Genomic DNA, 17,015 nt, shown 5'->3' with positions numbered 1-17,015 from the left:
TTCAAATATGTAATGTGCTCCGTGACGCACAGGGCCCTTGTGGGTCAGTGGGGACACAAAATACAATTTAATAAATTATATAATTGCATAGAATACATTATAATATAAAAATATGTAATAAAATACAATCAATATAAAAGCCACACGTCTGTGGATATTCCAGCCTGTAAAAATAAAATCGTGGCGCACGTGTCTTTTGAATAGAAACAAATATGTAAAGTGCAGAATTGTGCTGTTCAATGCGCTGTTTGTAGAATGAGTGGTATCCGCTGGCAACAATGTAACAATGTCTGGGATACTAGCAGTGTTAAGTATACTTGCAGTACTGAAGAGCTGAAGGATAGATCGCCGCTTAGAGACTCGGCCGTCTCAAATGGATAGCGGTGATAGAGGGCTTCAATGATGGGGACTGCAACGCTTCAATGAGCCGTGAATTCCTCCAAATCCTGTAAAATGTGCAGAGAGAGAATGTTCAAATTCACTTTTCTATTATGTGTGGCATATGCTGATAGACTCATCTATCTCATAGGCCATCTCAGAAGTTACAGCAATAATGAAAGATCCAGTTTTTTTGAGGCTGTACAGGTGATCCCCGATGCGGTCAGAGGGTATGTGGCGTCCTCGTGGCCGTGGCAATGCGCATAAGTACCTGGGGCTTAGCAGATGCCGTATAAGCGCAATAGCTGTATTCCAATATAGAGGCTGAATATATGTGCCGTTAGTAGTGGAGCTGGACACGTTTCAAGTCCTCCATAGGACTTTTCTTCAGCAGCTTTAAGATGTGTCACACATAATAGGGAGAGGAAGGATGGAAAAGCAAGGAATATGAGGAGGAAGGGGAGAGGGGAGGGGGACATGGGTGCAGGGAAGGCAAGAGAGAAGGAGGGGGGAGGGAGGGTCTCAGGAGACCAACATAGGTGGGAAAGGGAAGTGGGGAGGGGTGGATAGGAGGAGAGATTAGGTCGAAAATAGCATAAACTACAAACCTGAACGTCACCAGTCCACTAACCCAGAGCAGCGGCCCATGCCAAGCCGCGCAGGAATGAGAGCCGTAGGGCCAGAGAAGAGGTCCAATGAGCATGCATACGACTAATCAGAACGATAAAGAGGGGTTTCGGTGAATACCAACCATGGTTGCCAAACCACGATATCTAGCGATGGCACCAGGTGAATCAGCCATAAGCTCTTCCATACGACTAATGAAGTGTACCTCCCTATACCATTCGGAAATCGATCGGGGGCCGGTCTCTTTCCAATGGGGGGTATCACCGTCCTAGCCGCCATCGACAGAAAATGGGCCAATTTCATGGACGGAGATTTCCTCTCCCTAAGGAGAATTGTTAACGGAAGTACTTTCGGATCGTTGGGATAGCATATCCCAGTAATGGTCAGTATACGGGACAGAACTGTGGTCCAGAATTGACTAAGGGAAGGGCATGACCACCAAACATGCGACATGGTTCCCCAGGAGTTCTCACATCTCCAGCAGAGGTCAGAAAAGGCTGGGAACATCTTATGTAGGACTACAGGGACCCTATACCATCTGGTCAGAATTTAATAGTTTGTCTCTTGCGCCCGACATGAGATCCACAATTTGTGACACATCTGGAAGGCCGAAGCCCAATCAGATTAAAAATCAGATTAAAGATCAACATTTTGACGTTCCTTCTCTACTTTGATCTATCTAAAGGGAAATTCTCCAATCAACCTCTTGGCAAATGTTTTTTCAGGACATCTCCCCTCCAATTGCATCTTGGTATTTGTCTCTGGGTTTGGATCATCTAGTACCTCGGAAGAAGTCTTCTTTTAGACACCGATCCTGGAAGACTTTATTTTTGGTTGCCAGAACTACAACCCAAAGCTCAGTGGGAGATTCAGGCTCTCTCGTGTAAAGAACCATAACTTAGGGTCAGTCAAGACTGTTTGATCTTGTGGCCGATTCCGTGGTTCATACCTAGTGTCGTCCCATAACATCAGTCAAGGGATTTTCTCGTCTTGCCCGTGTGAGCAACCTTGAGGAGATCAAGAGAAACTTCTTAGTTGTGTAAAGATCCATCCTTATCTACCTGGAACCCCCCAACTAGGTGCAAGGCTACTACTAAGACCTCCCTCTCCAGATGGATCACATGACCTTTTACCTCCTACCGGGTTCCTGGCTCATTTTATGTGATGAACGTCCACCTCCTGGGCACAGTTGGCACAAACGTCTTTTGGATCCACTTTGTTGTACAACCACATGGTCAACTCCTACGGAAGAAAGGCTGTACAGCACTCACCAGATCGTTGCCAAGGAAGGTACTTTATTGAATTAACAGGAACATTACAGTAGCGACAGGGAAGGGAAGGTGAACGCGAGCTCCTTGGAGCTCGCGTTCACCTTCCCTTCCCTGTCGCTGCTGTAATGTTCCTGCTAATTCAAAAAAGTACCTTTCTCGGCAACGATCTGGTGAGTGCTGTACAGCCTTTCTTCAATAGAATTTTCTGCATGTCGTATTTCTGATGAATAGCCCCCTTGATCAGCCTATTAGTTCTGACATCGCCATCTCTACATCCTACCAACTAACATCACCGGGGATTGCCGGACCCCATTTCTCTACTGTACACATGGTCAACTCCAACTACCTTCACGTACCACTACAGCCGTCACAACATAGAAGTGGCGTCTTCTATATAAAGGCGGCTTTCACACTACTATATAAAGTTCTTCCGTTTTAAAGAGCAGTTATAATGTTCTGTTATGAAAACCCTTAAAAATTGCCTTACAAAATCCCATTAAAGTCTATGGGATTTTTACATTATCCTTTTTAACCCGTCATAGCCCATTATGAATAACAGCCGTTATTTTTCTCCCATCACAAAACAACAAGTTATTAATAACGGGCAATGACAGGTTAAAAAGAATAATGTAAAGATCCCATAGACTTTAATGGGATTTTGTAACGGCCATTTTTAAGGGTTTTCATAATGGAACATTATAAAGTCTCTTTATAACGGAAGAACTTTAGTGTGAAAGCCGCCTAACTTCTACCCTTTCCCGTTCTTTTTGCTGATTTTGTTTCCCGTTCCGCCAAAGAATGACAGACAGAGTATGTTTGGCGCATCTCACCCTAATAAACATTGATTTCTCCCATAATATTATATATATATATATATATATATACATACATACACACACACACACACACACCATATATATATATTTTTTAGATCACAATGGCCCTCATTTACTATTCTAAACCAGACCTCTTTTGTCGGTTTTTTTTTGGCGCATCGTGCGCCAGTCTGCGACACGATGCGTCATTTTTTCCCGACGGACCCGATGTCGATTCTCCCAAACCCGAAAAAGGGGCATTACCCGACATTTCTGAGCTTTCCCACGTATTTATAAAGGTTTCCAACCCGAATTTGTTGAATTGTTGTGGATTTTTTCCCGACAGCTCAGAGGAGTTGGAAACCAAAACCTACAAAACCCAGTGCGACAAACAGGATCCGACATAATAATAAATACCAGGGAAAAAAGCAGTCGGGTAAGAAAGCAACATAGACTTACAACCCGATTTTCTTAGTAAATGAGGGCCAATGTCTAGTTCTGGCCCGCTTTTTTTTTTTTGATTGATTAGTTATATTTTTAATTTTCTCCCTGGAAGCACGAGGTAACTAATAAATCCAATGGTTTCCTGTGCTGCCTACTGGCAACAGTATATAAATATGATGGGATCAGGCCATTTACAATAGGTGACTTCAGTATATAGATAAGATGGGATCAGGTCATTCACACTAGGCGACACCAGTATATAGATACAATGGGATCAGACCATTAATATGTTACACCATTATATAGATAAGATCTCCCCCTTTCTGTGTAATGACCTCTGTACAGGTCACACCTAGAAAACTCCCTATTTCATGTCAATGGATAGGCTCCAGACTATTGTTGCCTATGAACATGGGTCTTGCAGTCCATACCTATCAGTTACCTGAGACCAGGATAAACAAAAAAATAAAAAAAAGCTGGTAGGGCGGAAAGGCGGCAGCGTTAAAAACCACAGCTCTGGAATTCTTGTAAACGTTGCTTTGATACCAACCACCTACCTGGACATTGCTGCAGACCAACTCGGCCTCCCTTCCCCTCCCCCCAATATAAATTACCTGTCACAGCAAGAGAAAGTGCTCTGCCACACTGCAAAAATTATTCATGAATGGCCCAAGGAACATTCAAGTTCCCAGCGGTCGGACCCCACTATGATCTTGAGAACAGGCACCAGTCTCATCTGGTAATGTAGCGTGCATGCTGTGCATTCATTGTAAATTAAGCTGCCAGAGAGATCCGAGGGCGGGGCTCATCTGCCAGAGAGATCCGAGGGCGGGGCTCGGCTGCCAGAGAGATCCGAGGGCGGGGCTCATCTGCCAGAGAGATCCGAGGGCGGGGCTCGGCTGCCAGAGAGATCCGAGGGCGGGGCTCGGCTGCCAGAGAGATCCGAGGGCGGGGCTGGGCTGCCAGAGAGATCCGGGGGCGGGGCTCATCTGCCAGAGAGATCCGAGGGCGGGGCTGGGCTTCCAGAGAGATCCGAGGGCGGGGCTCATCTGCCAGAGAGATCCGAGGGCGGGGCTCATCTGCCAGAGAGATCCGAGGGCGGGGCTCATCTGCCAGAGAGATCCGAGGGCGGGGCTCATCTGCCAGAGAGATCCGAGGGCGGGGCTCATCTGCCAGAGAGATCCGAGGGCGGGGCTCATCTGCCAGAGAGATCCGAGGGCGGGGCTCATCTGCCAGAGAGATCCGAGGGCGGGGCTGGGCTTCCAGAGAGATCCGAGGGCGGGGCTGGGCTTCCAGAGAGATCAGTGGGCGGGGCTGGGCTGCCAGAGAGATCCGAGGGCGGGGCTGGGCTGCCAGAGAGATCCGAGGGCGGGGCTGGGCTGCCAGAGAGATCTGAGGGCGGGGCTCATCTGCCAGAGAGATCAGCGGGCGAGGCTGGGCTGCCAGAGAGATCCGAGGGCGGGGCTGGGCTTCCAGAGAGATCAGCGGGCGGGGCTGGGCTGCCAGAGATCAGCTCTCAGCTGTCCCCAGCAGCTCCATAGACAATAAATGGAGCGGAGGTGTGCATATGTGATGACCGCTCTCCTCTACCCATTTCAGAGATTGAAGGGGTCCCCAGTTGTCAGTCCCCCACCCCCGTGAGAACTGGCTCATGTGACAAAAAAATAAATAAATATATATAATTAAACATTTATTGGTCTCAAAATTAAAAGTGAAAAAATAACAAAATAATGTGTGAGTGATCCCGTCTGATCTGGGGGAGATCTTTAGGATTGTAGCATTTCATATAATACAAAAAACAGACAATGGCGCATTAATGAAGATAATTACGACTCATTGTGTGAACGAGACTGTAGATTTTTTATTAACACCGAATTCCCATCCCAATGGCCATAAATGTTCCAAACGTGCCGCCGCTTTGCATCATGGTCTTCCCAATGCCGCCCACAAGCTCTCGACCTCTCATTCCGAATCTGCAAAACACAAATGATCTGTAACTATGATGTCACCCTAGACCCCAGCATCAGATTTATCATTCATTATAAGGTTAGGCGGTGTTCACACGCTGCGGTTAATTAACGCCGCTGCTTTCTCCGGGCGCAGCCCTCTCAGTGACAATGTCCTAGATTTACACCGCTTCTCTTTTATTTTACTACTATTAACGGTATTTAAATAACTAATATGCTAAACATTGATTTATTTTGACCACCCAAATTTTTTTTTTTTTGTTTACACGGCTGTACGAGGACTTTATTTTGTGCTTTGATCTTCAGTTTTTTTTTTTTTTTTTTTATTAAAAAGGGGCACTCCAGTGGGAAAAAAAAAAAATCTATCTACTGGCTCGAAAAAGTTAAACTGATTTGTAAATTACTTCTATTTAAAAATCTTAATCCTTTCAGTACTTATCAGCTGCTGTATGATGCACAGGAAGTTGTGTAGTTCTTTCCAGTCTGACCACAGTGCTCTCTGCTGACACCTCTGTCCGTGTCAGGAACTGTCCAGTGTAGGAACAAATCCCCATAGAAAACCTCTCCTGCTCTGGACAGTTCCTGGCATGGACAGAGGTGTCAGCAGAGAGCACTGTGGTCAGACTGGAAAGAACTACACAACTTCCTGTGGAGCATACAGCAGCTGATAAGTACTGGAAGGGTTAAGATTTTTTTTATATAGAAGTAATTTACAAATCTGTATATGTTCTGGCACAAGTTGACTTAAAAAAAAAAAAAAAAAAAAATTATGAAGTGCGCTCGTCTTGTGGGAGTGCGCTTCATACACTCCAGGCGTCAGTAAGGGCTCAAAGCTTTTATTATTATTACAAAATTTTCATAAATATAATAAATAATTATAATGACAGATTCCTCTTTTTTTTACCCGTCTATATTTCGCTGTTTTTATAGTTTATTTGGAGATTTCCAGTATTTGTGCTCCGGTGAATCCGGGGCGATTTATTTATTTTATCTTGTACTTTGGTCGGGACAGATATCGGCTGAACTTTGTCGCTTACCTTAGACATGAGAAAGTGCCAAAGAGCGCCCCGGCGGCCATGCCTACAGAGAAGCCCATCATGAAGCCCATCTTCACCTTGTCAAAGCATCTGGGCTGCGACTGCCCGTAGGGACCACCAACTGCAACCGGCATCTGCATGAGAAAAAGAGGAGTCCTTCAGGGTCTATATACAACAGTGATTGCCAACCAGCTGTTGCAAAACTACAACTCCCAGCATGCCCTGACAGGCGAAGGCTGTCCGGGCATGCTGGGAATTGTAGTTTTGCAACAGATGGAGGCTCCCTGGTTGGAAAACAATGATAAAGTGTTATTCATGGCCAAGCTGATTAAGTGCTGCAGCTGCATGCTTCACTGCTCGCTCCCCCACCCCTTGGTGTAGTGGTCTCTGCTTCCAGTGCTACTTAAGAGGAAGGGGAGCTAGCAGGCACATGTGGTTGTAGCACTTATCTAAGGACGTGCAGCAAAGCTGATCACTTGCTGCAGCTTCAAGCTTCACTGCTCGCTCCCCCACCCCTTCAGGCAAATAGGTCTTGGCTTTCAGTGAAGGGGGAGCGAGCAGGTGCATGAAGTTGTAGCACCTGTCCTGGAGGTGCAGCCAAGCTGATGAAGTGCTGTAGTTTCAAGCTTTACTGCTCGCTCCCCCCAACCCAGAGTAATGCGCGCAGGCTGACGGGGTCTTGGCGTCCAGTGCCACTAAATGGGAGGGGGAGCGAGCAGGCACAGGAGGTCATAGCCCCTTTCTGGAGATTCAGCCAAGCGAATGAAGTGCTGCAGCTTCAAGCTTCACTACTTACTCTACACCCCTTCAGTGGTAATTGGCGTATTGGTCTTTGCTTTCTGTGCTGCTAAAAGGGGAGGGGGAGCGAGCATGCTCATGAAGCTGCCGCTGAAGCTGCCACTATTAGTGATATTATTATTAGTTTAGAACCCCGAGCAACGGCCGCAGGCTACCGGCGACCCCCCCGAGCAACGGCCGCAGGCTACCGGCGACCCCCCCGAGCAACGGCCGCAGGCTACCGGCGACCCCCCCCGAGCAACGGCCGCAGGCTACCGGCGACCCCCCCGAGCAACGGCCGCAGGCTACCGGCAACCCCCCCGAGCAACGCGTCAGCGCTAGAGTCTCTCAAAGTCACTACAAGTCCCAGCAAGCTGCGCGGTCCCTCGTGTTACTGGTCACCTCTCTGGGATCCTCACTACCCTGTAAAGACTGTTACACTATTCAACTTCAGTAAAGCTACTGTTAACCCTAACCTGGCCTTGGACTATTATTTACCCCGCCTAACCTAGGAGTAACAGGATCACCTTCAGGTGGTTACATAGGCAAACCACACCCTGGCATCACGAACACTTAGGGGTTAACACCATCTGCCCCTTCACCTCACATCGCACCCCCGTGGCTCACCACAATACCAACCATGGTGCTTTCAGCTGTTGCAAAACTACAACTCCCAGCATGCCCGGACAGCCAACGGCTGTCTGGGCATGCTGGTAGTTGTCGTTTTGCAACAGCTGGAGGTCCACAGTTTAAAGACCACTGCTCTATAGTATCGATTGTATCGGCTTTCAGGGCATGCTGGGAGTTGTAGTTTCTCATCAGCTCGGCGCACGCTGGTTGGTACAGACTGTTATGGAGTCGCCCATAGCCGTGGCGCTGTACCGTCCTGAGATCACGTGGTACGGCTGGATCGGTAAGGAGTACGGAGCCCGGTCCCCCCCGGTGACCTCTCACCTCTCCCCGCGGTCTCCTCTGTGGTGTCAAGCGCTCGGTGTCGCGTGCTGATGACGTCAGATGTCTCCTCCTCCTGCCGGAAGTCGGCGCTCACTCCTCCCACTTCTGTCCCCGGTAACCCCGCCCCCGGACGCCGTTACACAACACACAGGAGCCGAGAATGATGCTGTGCAGAGCCGCGCTGAGGAGCCTCCTGCCGGCCGGGACCTGCGGGAGAGTCCGGGGAGTGAGGAGCGGACATGGGGAGGCGAGAGGTAACGTGTACCGGAGCGGAGTGTACCGTATATACTGTAATGTAGGGGAATGTGTGTATATACCGTATATACTGTAATGTAGGGGAATGTGTGTATATACTGTATATACTGTAATGTAGGGGACGCGGTGTATATACCGTATATACTGTAATGTAGGGGAATGTGTGTATATACCGTAATGTAGGGGACGCGGTGTATATCGTATATACTGTAATGTAGGGGAATGTGTATATACCGTATATACTGTAATGTAGGGGACGCGGTGTATATACCGTATATATTGTAATGTAGGGGGACGTGGTGTATATACTGTAATGTAGGGGACTGTGTATATCGTATATACTGTAATGTAGGGGACTGTGTGTATATACCGTATATACTGTAATGTAGGGGAATGTGTGTATATACCGTATATACTGTAATGTAGGGGAATGTGTGTATATACTGTATATACTGTAATGTAGGGGACGCGGTGTATATACCGTATATATTGTAATGTAGGGGGACGTGGTGTATATACTGTAATGTAGGGGACTGTGTATATCGTATATACTGTAATGTAGGGGACTGTGTGTATATACCGTATATACTGTAATGTAGGGGAATGTGTGTATATACCGTATATACTGTAATGTAGGGGAATGTGTGTATATACTGTATATACTGTAATGTAGGGGACGCGGTGTATATACCGTATATACTGTAATGTAGGGGAATGTGTGTATATACCGTAATGTAGGGGACGCGGTGTATATCGTATATACTGTAATGTAGGGGAATGTGTGTATATACCGTAATGTAGGGGACGCGGTGTATATACCGTATATACTGTAATGTAGGGGACGCGGTGTATATACCGTATATACTGTAATGTAGGGGTCGCGGTGTATATACCGTATATACTGTAATGTAGGGGACGCGGTGTATATACCGTATATATTGTAATGTAGGGTGACGTGGTGTATATACTGTAATGTAGGGGACTGTGTATATCGTATATACTGTAATGTAGGGGACTGTGTGTATATACCGTATATACTGTAATGTAGGGGACGCGGTGTATATACCGTATATACTGTAATGTAGGGGACGCGGTGTATATACTGTAATGTAGGGGACGCGGTGTATATACCGTATATATTGTAATGTAGGGGACTGTGTGTATATCGTATATACTGTAATGTAGGGGACTGTGTGTATATCGTATATACTGTAATGTAGGGGACGCGGTGTATATACCGTATATATTGTAATGTAGGGGACTGTGTGTATACCGTATATATTGTAATGTAGGGGACTGTGTGTATATCGTATATACTGTAATGTAGGGGACGCGGTGTATATACCGTATATACTGTAATGTAGGGGACGCGGTGTATATACTGTAATGTAGGGGACGCGGTGTGTATACCGTATATATTGTAATGTAGGGGACTGTGTGTATATCGTATATACTGTAATGTAGGGGACGCGGTGTATATACCGTATATACTGTAATGTAGGGGACGCGGTGTATATACCGTATATACTGTAATGTAGGGGACGCGGTGTATATACCGTATATACTGTAATGTAGGGGACGCGGTGTATATACCGTATATACTGTAATGTAGGGGACGCGGTGTATATACCGTATATACTGTAATGTAGGGGACGCGGTGTATATACCGTATATACTGTAATGTAGGGGACGCGGTGTATATACCGTATATACTGTAATGTAGGGGACGCGGTGTATATACCGTATATACTGTAATGTAGGGGACGCGGTGTATATACCGTATATACTGTAATGTAGGGGACGCGGTGTATATACCGTATATACTGTAATGTAGGGGACGCGGTGTATATACCGTATATACTGTAATGTAGGGGACGCGGTGTATATACCGTATATACTGTAATGTAGGGGACGCGGTGTATATACCGTATATACTGTAATGTAGGGGACGCGGTGTATATACCGTATATACTGTAATGTAGGGGACGCGGTGTATATACCGTATATACTGTAATGTAGGGGACGCGGTGTATATACCGTATATACTGTAATGTAGGGGACGCGGTGTATATACCGTATATACTGTAATGTAGGGGACGCGGTGTATATACCGTATATACTGTAATGTAGGGGACGCGGTGTATATACCGTATATACTGTAATGTAGGGGACGCGGTGTATATACCGTATATACTGTAATGTAGGGGACGCGGTGTATATACCGTATATACTGTAATGTAGGGGACGCGGTGTATATACCGTATATACTGTAATGTAGGGGACGCGGTGTATACCGTATATATTGTAATGTAGGGGACGCGGTGTATATACCGTATATATTGTAATGTAGGGGACGCGGTGTATATACCGTATATACTGTAATGTAGGGGACGCGTTGTATATACCGTATATACTGTAATGTAGGGGACGCGTTGTATATACCGTATATACTGTAATGTAGGGGACGCGTTGTATATACCGTATATACTGTAATGTAGGGGACGCGTTGTATATACCGTATATACTGTAATGTAGGGGACGCGTTGTATATACCGTATATACTGTAATGTAGGGGACGCGTTGTATATACCGTATATACTGTAATGTAGGGGACGCGGTGTATATACCGTATATACTGTAATGTAGGGGACGCGGTGTATATACCGTATATACTGTAATGTAGGGGACGCGGTGTATATACCGTATATACTGTATTGTAGGGGACGCAGTGTATATACTGTAATGTAGGGGATGCGGTGTATATACCGTAATGTAGGGGACGCGGTGTATATACCGTAATGTAGGGGACGCGGTGTATATACCGTATATACTGTAATGTAGGGGACGCGGTGTATATACCGTATATACTGTAATGTAGGGGAGGCGGTGTATATACCGTATATACTGTAATGTAGGGGAGGCGGTGTATATACCGTATATACTGTAATGTAGGGGAGGCGGTGTATATACCGTATATACTGTAATGTAGGGGAGGCGGTGTATATACCGTATATACTGTAATGTAGGGGAGGCGGTGTATATACCGTATATACTGTAATGTAGGGGAGGCGGTGTATATACCGTATATACTGTAATGTAGGGGAGGCGGTGTATATACCGTAATGTAGGGGATGCGGTGTATATACCGTAATGTAGGGAACGCGGTGTATATACCGTATATACTGTAATGTAGGGGAGGCGGTGTATATACCGTATATACTGTAATGTAGGGGAGGCGGTGTATATACCGTATATACTGTAATGTAGGGGAGGCGGTGTATATACCGTATATACTGTAATGTAGGGGAGGCGGTGTATATACCGTAATGTAGGGGATGCGGTGTATATACCGTAATGTAGGGAACGCGGTGTATATACCGTATATACCGTAATGTAGGAGACGCGGTGTATATACCGTAATGTAGGGGACGCGGTGTATATACCGTAATGTAGGGGACGCGGTGTATATACCATAATGTAGGGACGCGGTGTATATACCGTAATGTAGGGGACGCGGTGTATATACCGTAATGTAGGGGACGCGGTGTATATACCGTAATGTAGGGGACGCGGTGTATATACCGTAATGTAGGGGACGCGGTGTATATACCGTAATGTAGGGGACGCGGTGTATATACCGTAATGTAGGGGACGCGGTGTATATACCGTAATGGAGGGGACGCGGTGTATATACCGTAATGTAGGGGACGCGGTGTATATACCGTAATGTAGGGGACGCGGTGTATATACCGTAATGTAGGGGACGCGGTGTATATACCGTATATACTGTAATGTAGGGGACGCGGTGTATATACTGTAATGTAGGGGGCGCGGTGTATATACTGTAATGTAGGGGGCGCGGTGTATATACTGTAATGTAGGGGGCGCGGTGTATATACCGTATATACTGTAATGTAGGGGACGCGGTGTATATACCGTATATACTGTAATGTAGGGGACGCGGTGTATATACCGTATATACTGTAATGTAGGGGACGCGGTGTATATACCGTATATACTGTAATGTAGGGGTCGCGGTGTATATACCGTATATACTGTAATGTAGGGGTCGCGGTGTATATACCGTATATACCGTAATGTAGGGGACGCGGTGTATATACTGTAATGAAGGGGACGCGGTGTATATACTGTATATACTGTAATGAAGGGGACGCGGTGTATATACTGTATATACTGTAATGAAGGGGACGCGGTGTATATACCGTATATACTGTAATGAAGGGGACGCGGTGTATATACCGTATATACTGTAATGTAGGGGACGCGGTGTATATACCGTCATGTAGGGGGCGCGGTGTGTATATACCGTCATGTAGGGGGCGCGGTGTGTATATACCGTCATGTAGGGGGCGCGGTGTGTATATACCGTCATGTAGGGGGCGCGGTGTGTATACCGTATGTACTGTAATGTAGGGGACGTGGTGTATATACCGTCATGTAGGGGAAGCGGTGTATATACCGTCATGTAGGGGACGCGGTGTGTATGCTGTGTCTGGTGTATATAGTGTAATAGAGAGGACGGTGTATATACTGTATATGCTGTAATAGAGGGGACGGTGTATATACTGTACTGGTTGGGGACGCGGTGTATACCGTATATACTGTAATGTAGGGGACGCGGTGTATATACCGTATATACCGTCATGTAGGGGGCGCGGTGTGTATATACAGTCATGTAGGGGGCGCGGTGTGTATATACAGTCATGTAGGGGGCGCGGTGTGTATATACAGTCATGTAGGGGGCGCGGTGTGTATATACCGTCATGTAGGGGGCGCGGTGTGTATATACCGTCATGTAGGGGGCGCGGTGTGTATATACCGTCATGTAGGGGGGCGCGGTGTGTATATACCGTCATGTAGGGGGCGCGGTGTGTATATACCGTCATGTAGGGGGCGCGGTTGTATATACCGTCATGTAGGGGGAGCGGTGTGTATATACCGTCATGTAGGGGGCGCGGTGTGTATATACCGTCATGTAGGGGGCGCGGTGTGTATATACCGTCATGTAGGGGGCGCGGTGTGTATATACCGTCATGTAGGGGGCGCGGTGTGTATATACCGTCATGTAGGGGCGCGGTTTGTATATACCGTCATGTAGGGGGAGCGGTGTGTATATACCGTCATGTAGGGGGCGCGGTGTGTATATACCGTCATGTAGGGGGCGCGGTGTGTATATACCGTCATGTAGGGGACGCGGTGTGTATGCTGTGTCTGGTGTAATAGAGAGGACGGTGTATATAGTGTAATAGAGAGGACGGTGTATATAGTGTAATATAGTTGTATATACTGTACTGATTGTAACAATCCCGCAGTGTGAATGAGGCCCTAACTATCGCTGGAGAATTGATTTGTTGTAATTATAATCACAATTTAGAGACCTGTGGGAAATGAAAGCAGCGATCTGATTGGTTGCTATGGGTAACTGCACCGCTCTTCCTCTGCACAGGTTTTGATAAATCTCCCCCAATATTGAAGTTATATTTGTGTAATTAATGGACAGAATAATAATAATATAATTTTGTAGTTTTATTGACGTCGCCGAACGATAACTAAACGAATGAATCCAAAGGTGGTGGAAGATTTATCACAACCTGTGTAGAGGCGGGATGTTACCCATAGCAACCAATCAGATCGCTGCTTTCACTTTTCAGAGGCCTTTTTCAAAATGAAAGAAGTGATCTGATTGGTTGCTGTCGGCATGTGACCTACTCTATACATTTCATGTCACACCATGGATCCCTGTGCATAGTATATAGATCTCTAGTATATATAATGTTGGCACCCCTGAAATTTAGCTTGAAACAATCTTATTTATCCACAATTATGAAAGGGGCCAATAATTTTGTCCAGACCATTTTTGGAGTTTGGGGACATTATGTCCAATTTGCTTTTTTTCCTCCTTTTTTTTTTTTTTTTTTGTTTAGTTCTAATACACACAAAGGGAATAAACTGTACGGAGATGTATATGTATATAATGTGTGTGTGTGTATATATATATATATATATATATATATATATATATAATGTATATCTATATCTTCTGTATTTTTGATATATATTGTATATCTATATCTTCTGTATTTTTGATATATAATGTATATATAATGTATATCTAATCTTCTGTATTTTTGATATATAATGTATATATAATGTATATCTAATCTTCTGTATTTTTGATATATAATGTGTATATAATGTATATATAATCTTCTGTATTTTTGATATATAATGTGTATATATTGTATATCTATATCTTCTGTATTTTTGATATATGTGTATATATAATGTATATCTAATCTTCTGTATTTTTGATATATAATGTATATATAATGTGTATCTATATCTTCTGTATTTTGATATATGTGTATATATAATGTATATCTAATCTTCTGTATTTTTGATATATAATGTATATATAATGTGTATCTATATCTTCTGTATTTTTGATATATAATGTATATCTAATCTTCTGTATTTTATTGCAGACGGACACAATGAGCAGATCTCTGATAGGTCGGAGTTCAGGCCTCTGTATATGGACGTTCAGGCCACAAGTCCTCTGGTGAGTTGTGATAAATTTGTCACCAATATCGCAAGAATATCGTGTAAAGAAATGTTTGCAAACTTATTAAAAATAAAGAACTTGCATTTCACGTCGACATAAGTATTCATACCCGTCTATGACACAGGATATTTATCTCTGGCTCCTCCCATTTGTCTGGATCATCTCTGACATGTTTCTCCATCTTGGTCGGAGTCTCCTGTGGTAAATTCATCTGATTGGACAAGACACATCCCTATCTATATATCAGAGCAAACACCAAGCCTTGAGGAGGAAAGAACTGCCTGTAGAGCACAGATACAACCCTGTCTATATAAGATCTCACAGCTGACAATGTATATCAGAGCAAACACCAAGCCATGAGACGGAAAGAACTGCCTGTAGAGCTCAGAGACAGCCCTGTCTATATAAGATCTCACAGCTGACAATGTATATCAAAGCAAACACCAAGCCATGAGAAGGAAAGAACTGCCTGTAGAGCACAGATACAACCCTGTCTATATAAGGTCTCACAGCTGACAATGTATATCAGAGCAAACACCAAGCCATGAGGGGGAAGAACTGCCCATAGAGCTCAGACACAGCCCTTTCTATATATCAGAGCAAACACCTATTCCGGTAGGTCGCTGAAAATACAAAATCCTAATCAATAACAAATCCCCATGTACAAAAACATAAGAAACATAGAAAGAAATGGAGAAACAAGTTACAACATGAATTACATTAAACGACTAAAATCATAATCCCGATTCATTCCACAGGGATCCAAGGTGTCCAATTTATGGATCCAAAATGCCTCACAGTAGGATCTTCTTAAAGGGGTACTCCGCTGCTCAGCATTTGGATCAAACTGTTCCGAACGCTGGAGCCAGCGACGGGAGCTCGTGACGTCATAGCCCCACCCCCTCATGATGTCACAACCTGCCTCCGCAATGCAAGTGTATGGGAGGGGGCTTGACGGCTGTCACGCCCCCTCCCATAGACATCATGAGGGGGCGGGGCTATGACGTTACGAGCTCCTGGCTCCAGTGTTCGGAACAGTTTTTTCCAAACGCTGAGACGCAGAGTACCCCTTTAAGAAGCTCCTACTGAAATGTGAGGTGTTTCGGACCCCCGTGGAATGAATCGGGATTATGAAATTAGTCGTTTAATGTAATTAATGCTGTAACTTTTTTCTCAAGTTTTCTATGTTTATTATGTTTTTGTACATGGGGATTTATTATTGATTATGATTTTGTATTTTCAGAGACCTCCCTGAATAGATAGGAGCAGTGACTCCACATTCAAGCTGAATCACGTGTGTATATATATATATATGTGTGTATATATATATATATATATATATATATATATATATATGAATGTCCAGTTTTCTTTGTGCTTTTGTTTATTTTTTCCATGATGTGTTACTATGAGCCTCTCACCTGTGTATATATACGGGTGTTTATATGGTAACTGATGTGTTTATATGGTAACTGACGTGTTACTATGAGCCTCTCACCTGTGTATATATACGGGTGTTTATATGGTAACTGATGTGTTACTATGAGCCTCTCACCTGTGTGTATATACGGGTGTTTATATGGTAACTGACGTGTTACTATGAGCCTCTTACGTGTATATATACGGGTGTTTGTGTTGATTATTATGCAGTTGAGAGGCTCTGAGAGCGCCAGTAACCAGCAGCGTGACGCCCTACCACTGTAGGTAGCGCTCATACCCGCATTGAATATCCGAACGCTTAACCGTTTCCTGGGTGATGGAAGGTTACCATCAGGAAACGGGCCAGTCCGGTATTTGGTACTATATCTTTAATACATCTTCCTTTTACACTGCACTATGGGGGACATATATAATGATCTATACCTATTTGTCTACACTGAATGATCTATCTTTATTGAGTGCAG

At 44.8% G+C, this 17,015-nt stretch overlaps 2 protein-coding genes across 2 annotated transcripts in view; one reads left to right on the top strand and one right to left on the bottom strand.

Moving 5' to 3' along the window:
- Positions 1–5,352: 5,352 nt before the first annotated feature.
- On the bottom strand, positions 5,353–8,427 carry ROMO1 (reactive oxygen species modulator 1). Its single transcript, XM_056548083.1, has 3 exons — positions 8,271–8,427; positions 6,540–6,673; positions 5,353–5,508 (listed from the first exon to the last, which is right to left on the bottom strand). The coding sequence occupies exons 2-3, from the start codon at positions 6,671–6,673 to the stop codon at positions 5,400–5,402; spliced, it is 243 nt and encodes an 80-aa protein (XP_056404058.1). The 5' UTR covers positions 8,271–8,427; the 3' UTR covers positions 5,353–5,399.
- Positions 8,306–17,015, top strand: part of NFS1 (NFS1 cysteine desulfurase) — a 42,782-nt gene continuing 34,072 nt past the window's right edge. The window contains 3 exon segments of the mRNA XM_056548082.1: positions 8,306–8,420; positions 8,423–8,524; positions 15,032–15,108. Of these exon segments, the coding sequence (XP_056404057.1) occupies positions 8,321–8,420; positions 8,423–8,524; positions 15,032–15,108 (279 nt within the window). The 5' untranslated portion in view covers positions 8,306–8,320.

This window comes from Hyla sarda, chromosome 12 (genome assembly GCF_029499605.1).
Source record: "Hyla sarda isolate aHylSar1 chromosome 12, aHylSar1.hap1, whole genome shotgun sequence".
NCBI lineage: Eukaryota > Metazoa > Chordata > Amphibia > Anura > Hylidae > Hyla > Hyla sarda.
Note: the sequence above shows the minus strand (reverse complement) of the source record. Positions and strands in the feature narration are given on the sequence as shown.

What these genes read in the sequence shown, in the direction of transcription:
- ROMO1 (XM_056548083.1), bottom strand. Translation starts at nt 6,673, where the DNA reads ATGCCGGTTGCAGTTGGTGGTCCCTACGGGCAGTCGCAGCCCAGATGC. An exon ending in GGCACTTTCTCATGTCTAAG is followed by an intron (nt 5,509 to 6,539) that starts GTAAGCGACAAA and finishes TGTGTTTTGCAG; the next exon opens with ATTCGGAATGAGAGGTCGAG.